Source organism: Otolemur garnettii, unplaced genomic scaffold (genome assembly GCF_000181295.1).
Source record: "Otolemur garnettii isolate 467f Iridium unplaced genomic scaffold, OtoGar3 scaffold00060, whole genome shotgun sequence".
In the NCBI taxonomy this organism is placed as follows: Eukaryota; Metazoa; Chordata; class Mammalia; order Primates; family Galagidae; genus Otolemur; species Otolemur garnettii.
Window position 1 is genome coordinate 1,081,195 of NW_003852455.1, and position 7,542 is coordinate 1,088,736.

General features: G+C 32.6%; 1 protein-coding gene across 6 annotated transcripts in view; it reads right to left on the bottom strand.

Moving 5' to 3' along the window:
- DLG1 (discs large MAGUK scaffold protein 1) overlaps positions 1–7,542 on the bottom strand; it is a 322,247-nt gene that overhangs the window by 20,794 nt on the left and 293,911 nt on the right. For all 6 annotated transcript variants that reach the window (XM_023514828.1, XM_023514827.1, XM_023514826.1 and 3 more), the window contains 4 exons: positions 6,207–6,248; positions 3,294–3,344; positions 1,861–1,962; positions 1,444–1,616 (listed from right to left, as the gene is read on the bottom strand). In XM_023514828.1, the coding sequence (XP_023370596.1) occupies positions 1,444–1,616; positions 1,861–1,962; positions 3,294–3,344; positions 6,207–6,248 (368 nt within the window). The remainder of the gene's footprint in view (positions 1–1,443; positions 1,617–1,860; positions 1,963–3,293; positions 3,345–6,206; positions 6,249–7,542) is intronic.

The window sequence follows — 7,542 nt, forward strand, 5'->3', positions numbered from 1 at the left end:
TTGTTTGGTGGGCCTGGGCTGGGGATTCGAACCTGCCACCTTAGGTGTATGTGGCTGGCGCCTTAGCCACTTGAGCCACAGGCACCGAGCCTCATCATTATACTTTTGAGATTCATCAATGTGGATACAACACACCTAACTAGAGGAAATACTAGTTTGTTCATTCTGGCTGCTGTATCCCACTACGTGAATAAGTAACAATTATCTATTCCTTTTTGTTGATTCCAATTTTCCACTATTATACCATGAATATTCTTATATGTGATCCTCACATATGAATCCATTCTTAGATATTAAGAAGTCTCATTTGATCATAGGGCATACAAATTTATAAGGCATTGCAAAACTGTTTTCAAAATTAGTTTTATTAATTTGTATCCCACTAAGAATACACCTGATTTCCCATTCTCCAAATCCTTTCCATTATGTGTGGGACATCATTCCACCCCCAAATTCAAACTAATTAGAATTAAATAAACTTCCGGTAGAAAAAGTAGCATTTTCACATGGAAAACTGACATGCTGAATTACTACTTTGTTTTTGTAGGTATTTCATCACTGATTCTTAAATTATTGGTTTTGATCAAATGTTTTGAAGGTATAAAATAATTGGTAGATATTTATTTTCTAGATTCAAAGAGATTTAGCATGGCAGTCTCTAGGTTATGAATGAGACAGGTTCTCTAAGTTTGCTCTTAAGTTCAATTTGTATATAAGTTGAAACTGGTACATTTATTTTTCTATTACCTGCAAAAGCCTCTGAGTCATATGTCAGTCAGGTGTTTGTAACTCAGGGACTTAACTATAATGGCCTCTATTTATAAGTGCAAGTTGTATGTAAGTTGGATGTTTCTAACTCAGGGTCTGCCTGTACACTGTTCTGGCCTTCCCATAAAACTGTTTTAACCAAATCTTAAAAGAGCACCAGACTACACTGAAGGAGGCTTTCAGAAAATCTGTTGCTGTTAATGTTGTTTCTGAATATTTTTTACATTGTCTTTAAATGACAGAGGAGAAATTTTTTCTATGTTAGTATCAGAAGCAACTATACTTATCTTCTTATCTTGAACATCTTGTTCATTCTTATTGGTAACACTGTTGATCTTAGCCCCTTAATTATGTTATTATGCTGGAAGGCTAGGGCTGAACACAAAGTCTATGTTTAGCAAATGACCTTAAAATAATAACTCCCATTCCTAGATTTGTGTTATTATTTCTATTCTCATTTTCTTTGTCTACCTTCCTTTATCTTATGTGTATTTTTCTAAGCCATCTAAAATTAAATGTTTAGTTAAATTAATTCCTAACAATAAATTCACAATCTGTGCTGTATTATCCTATATTTTTTCATAAATATGAAGTAAAAGCTTCTATACCATGATTTCATATGGTCAAAGGCATGTCTCATCGGGAATTATGTTCTTGGATTACTTGGATGCTTACCTTTTCAGCTACTTCTCGCACAGATTGAACACTTGTTCCATACAGATGATTGTTATACTGGCCAGCTTCAATGAATTTATGTTCCTGGATATCTTTTTCCATTTGCTCTCTTGAAGTCACAAAATGATAATCTCTTCCATCTACCTCATAATCTCGTTTTGGTCTAGTTGTATCTTTAATAGAAAAAAAACTTAGAGAAGTGTTTAATATTAAAAAACACAAGAGACCCACTTTCTATTTATGTAATTGTTTTTAAAAGTTCAATACAACAGATTAAATCTGAGAAAGGATGGAGGATGGAAAAGTAGTAAAATAACTAAGTATAAACTATTAAACAATGATTATGTTTACTTTTCCCACATATAGGACAGGAAATATTAAGAATAATAAACTAAGAGTTTTTGTTTGGTTACTTACGAGGAACACAGGATCCAAATTTGTCAGGAAATTCTGAGATCAAGTCATCATTTATCCTGTCTTTCATAGGTCCCAATATGATTACTGGTCGAGTATAATTAACTATAAAGACAAATTGCAAGTTAAAAGCAATGAAACATTCAACAAATATCAAAGTATTTTATTATACCCGAGAACAAAAATATCTTAACTGTTAGAATTTTCTTCTTTCTCCAACCCACTCTAAGATGCCTAATGTATTATTTTATAAATCTTTTTTTTTTTTTTTTGAGACAGAGCCTCAAGCTGTCCCCCTGGGTAGAGTGCCATGGCATCACAGCTCACAGCAACCTCCAACTCCTGGGCTCAAGCGAGTCTCCTGCCTCAGCCTCCCAAGTAGCTGGGACCAAAGGCGCCCGCCACAACGCCTGGCCATTTTTTTTTTTTTTTGGTTGCAGCCATCATTGTTGTTTAGCGGGCCCAGGCTGGGGATTCGAACCCGACACCTTAGGTGTATGTGGCTGGCGCCTTAGCTGCTTGAGCCACAGGCGCCGAGCCTATTTTATAAATCTTTACTAAAATCTTAAACTTGATCAATCTTCTGCTATAAGTCATACACTTTATAATTTAACCAAAGTAAATTTAGCACTTTATCACATAATATTTCTTTATATTGTTAACATTATCTCATTACAAATGAGAGAACAAGCATAGTGTTTTACTGTTGGTTTTTGAAGTAGAAATTGTAAGGAATCAGAATAAAGAAAAAAGGACAAAGAATGGCAGAAGAGAAATTGGGTGTAGGAAGTGATGTAATCATGGTAGTGATCTGGAAAAATGATTTTCGTTTTTTGGGAGAGATGGGGCTTTGCTATGTTGTACAGCTTGTTCTCAAGTCATCCTCCTGTGTTGACCTTCCAAAGTGCTGGGATTACGTGTGTAAGACATTTGTTCAACTAGAAAGATGATCTAACAGAAGTATATACATAAGATTGCTAAGGGATCATGCTGGAAGAAGGAAGCCTGGTAGTGAGAATCAGAAAACTGTGGTAGGAGGGATGAAAACAAAGTCTTAAAACTATAGAAGATATGATAGAAACAGAACAAACAGGATCTAGAACCTTACTGGATAAAGAAGGTGAGGAATAGAGAAAGGTCAAAGATGCTTTCAAAAAGAGTTAGAAGGATAGTGATACTAACATGAATACTGGAAAAAAGCTACTTAAGGAAATAAAACAACAATATAGACTAGTCAATATAAAATGACTAGATTCTAATATACTGTAGTTGCTAAGCCATGTTTCATAAAATATATATGATAAATGTACATACAGTAAAAAATACACAGCAAAATTCTAATATGGCATTTTTTTTGAGGTATGAGACCTTTATGTTCCAAATTAAGAGGTATATTTTTCTACAAGATTATAAAAGATCAACGAGGCTTCACAAACCTTCTTGTTGATTCACTGGTTCATAAGATAAGACATATTCTTCTTGACCACCTATTAGAAAGTTAAAGCACAGATGAGAAAATCTGTGTAACTACTACTTATTTGATTCTTCACATTTAATATACATATGTGGGTCCCTACAAGAGTTTTCAGACAGACAGCATCCTTTCTGATTCACCCATGCAAATTTCAACTTGCTCAGCATATTGCTAGTGTTGGGAGGGCTTTGTTTTCTGCCTGCACAGACTTTACATTTCTTGATTTTGTGTACCTCAAAATTTTTGTAATGACCCATGTATTACTAGAACTTTGCCATGTAGAAAACGGTGCTTATAATTATTTGTGGCAAAACTTAGTAAAATAAAAAAAATAAATTATAAAGTCATAAGATAACTTTGGGAGGTGTAAAACAAAGTATAAACGGGGGTAAATAACTATTGTCCTGTTATGTTTATTTTATAGATTATAATCTTCACTATGACTGAATATATGCTATTTACTTTTTATTTAGAATCTAAGGACTATTAAATCTTTTAACGATTAATACTTTAATCAGAAGTCCTACATATATACATATTAGGTAATTTGCTATTGTTTAAAATATGCTACTTTTTGGTCCCACTGGAGTATATTTTATGTAAAAAATAATTATAATTATCTTGCAATTAAAAATTATAAACAGGAAGGTAGAACTATTGTCATTATTTCACTAATGAAAAATTCACTAATTGAACTTTGTGAAAATAACACTGTGACTTAAAAAGAAATTCTGGTAAAACTAAATCCTTCCCTTTGAACAAAATGAATCAGTGATAATAAAGGAGAAAAATACATTTTGCTTAAAAGCACTTAAGAAGTTATAGCCTATAAAGGTTAAAATTAAAAGTTTAGAGCTTATGGAATATTCTGAATAAAAAAGTCAACAAATCATATCTGAATCCAATAAAAAGAACTAAGAAGTAAAAAATTCCAGGAGCTCTTAACATATACAACACATATACGCACATACATACGTGCAGAAAAACAAACTAGAAAAGACTGTTAATCCAAGTAGTTCCACGAAAGTAATCAATAGTATATAATGTATCTGGAAAATTTCTCTCTGATTAGCAACATCCTATAACAAATTTATCACTAATTTTGTTACTGTTTTATATTTTATGCATGTAGCTACAGGTCTTTTAAACACAGATAATGGCATAAATATCAAATACTGTTTTCTGCTATGAAAGCCTATTTATTTGTTTTCAATTTTATTACCATAGTATATGAAACAGTTATTTTAGAAGCTGGTTTTTAAAGTACTAGATGTTAAACACGATTTACATACTAGCAAAAACATGCAATTAGAATATTCCACACCTTAATAATTCATGCAAATGGTGAGATAGACAGTATATACTTTTATTACCTCTTTTTAGTCTATAAAGCTACTCAACTACCCTATAGTGGGGGTTCTGGTTAGAAGTTAATAAAGTTAATACAACAAAATCATATTCCCACACCAAAACAAAAAAATCATTAAGTAATTATTATGTAGAAAAAATAACCAAATGAAATGAGGATTAAAAGTATATATTGTCAACATGAAGAAATATTAGAGACTGGTATTAACAGGATGGACCTTTTGAGCAGCCATACTCATCTGTAATCAAGATTACTTTCATATTAGACAGCAGTAAAAAAAAAAGTTAGAAAAGCAATTTTAATTTTTAAGGTGCTACAACTGATTATATTTATATAATATATTCTCCCCTTCCATACCCATATCTGTTTAAAAACATTACAAGGTTGTATAGTTCACTCAATAATACTGAGAATATAATATAAAACACCAAAACAAATCAGTATTACATTTTGAGCCATCTTTGAAAATGTTTCCTTCATTATGTTTACCAAGAGCTGGTGACAAACAGGGACTTGACCAAGATTAGTAGTAGTGACAGAGAATAAGAAATAAAGAGAATAAAACTAATTACAATTTAGTATTACTGAATAATATTTTATGCTCATATAAAAAATAATTACTAAACAAATGTCAAAATACAAGTTTACCCATCTAACAGTTATTAACTTCTTATTAAAAAATACATATTACAAGGGGCAGTGCCTGTGGCTCAGCTTAGGGCACTGGCCCCATATACCGAGGGTGGTGGGTTTGAACCCAGCCCCAGCCAAACTGCAACAAAAATATAGCTGGGTGTTGTGGCTGGCACCTGTGGTCCCAGCTACTTGGGAGGCTGAGGCAAGAGAATCACCTAGGCCCAGGAGTTAGAGGTTGCTGTGAGCTGTGTGACGTCACAACACTCTATGGAGGGCAATAAAGTGAGACTCTGTCTCTAAAAAAAAAATACATATACTTGGCTCGGTGTGGGTAGCTCAAGCAGCTAAGGCGCCAGCCACAAACACCAGAGCTGGCGCATTTGAATCCAGCCTGGCCTGTCAAACAACAATGGCAACTACAACCAAAAAATAGCCAGGCATTGTAGCAGGTGCCTGTAGTCCCAGCTACTTGGGAGACTGAGGCAAGAGAATCGCTTAAGCCCAGGAGTTAGAGGTTGCTGTGAGCTGTGATGTCATAGCACTCTACCCAGGGCAACAGCTTGAGGCTCTATCTCAAAAAACAAACAAACAAACAAACAAACAAAACACATACACATATGTACTGTGTATACAAATAACACTGTTTATAAAAAGGATGTTAGTATTTTATTTTATTTAAATTTTGGAAATCAACTTCTATATATATAGCATAATTTTATTTTTCAAGTATAAATTTTACTTGGCTTTCTGATTTAAAAATATTAATCATCTCATTTTCAGTTTTTAGGACATATCAGTAAGGAACTTCCCACCCCTCAAAGGAGAAATATTACTTGAGATTATAAAGAACAAGTAACTTAAAACACTTACGGTAACTACTTTCACTATCGCTGGCATTAGAAGTTACATGTTCTGAGATTGCAGGACAATGAAAAAAACAAAAAGAACACAGTATCATGAGTTTAAAAAGCTAGTAAGAGGAAATTATCAAAATAAAACAGGGTGACATTACAAAATGTTGTGATAAATAACCACACATAACAAGAGTTAAAGCATTTTTTTAATTTTTAAAAAGTCTACTTTTAAATGAATCTGAGTTAGCAAGGGAAAACACTTGGGCTTAAGGACAATGTCTCATTTTTGTACAACACAGTGGATGAACAAATCTATTTTATAAACAGCAAGTAGAATATGACAAAAAGGGCAAAATAATCCTAACTTAGTACAAATAAAGACAAAAATCTCCCAAAGAGGAAATGTTGACACCATTTAATTTATTGTTTATGAAATAGGAGACAAGTTATATCTCAGCAAACAGAGGCCCATTTTAATGAAGTGATATTTTTATAATTAAAAAATGAATAGATGATCTTTAGCCCAGCTTCTCTTGTTTCTGAAGAGCAATGAAAATTCTGTTTTTAAGATTATATAAAGTGTTTTGGATGTCATGAATTCAATCTTTAAAAAAAAGTCAAATGGAAGGGAATTCTAGACAGTTGCATTGTATCTTAAAATAGACTAATATTTCCCCATTTTGGTAAAATTGATAGTGGCTGCGTTACAAAACATAAAAAAATAATGAAAACAAATATACCCAGAAAACTGCCTGGCCACATTTCATAACTTGATTGCTTAGTGAGCAATAGGTACTCTTCTCATGCATGTAAATGTATTCTTGAGTATTCTCTGAATAAATATCTTTTAATAATTTTATAATTGAATATATATTTAAATATAGAAATAAATGTTTAATAATAAAATTAATAAAAAATAAAACCTTCAATGAGAGAGGGAAACCTAAATTTCTTATGCTAGGTAAAGGAAAAAAAACCCCATATTTTAAGGAGAAGGAACAAGTTTGAGGATATATATCTGCTTTACCATACCATTTACTGAGTATCCTAAAATTAAATAGCACTAGTGAAATGTACAGAGACTAATAGAACATAACATTTCAAATTAGATTAACAATAAAGAGGATTTCTGCTTTCATATTAAGTCTGTTATTCTAACCTGTAAAGATAAGATACAACTTTCTTAATCATGATTACATATATTTTATTATTTATTTATTTATTTTTTTTGAGACAGAGCCTCAAGCTGTCCCCCTGGGTAGAGTGCCGTGGCTTCATAGCTCACAGCAACCTCCAACTCCTGGGCTCAAGCGAGTCTCCTGCCTCAGCCTCCCAAGTACCTGGGACCACAG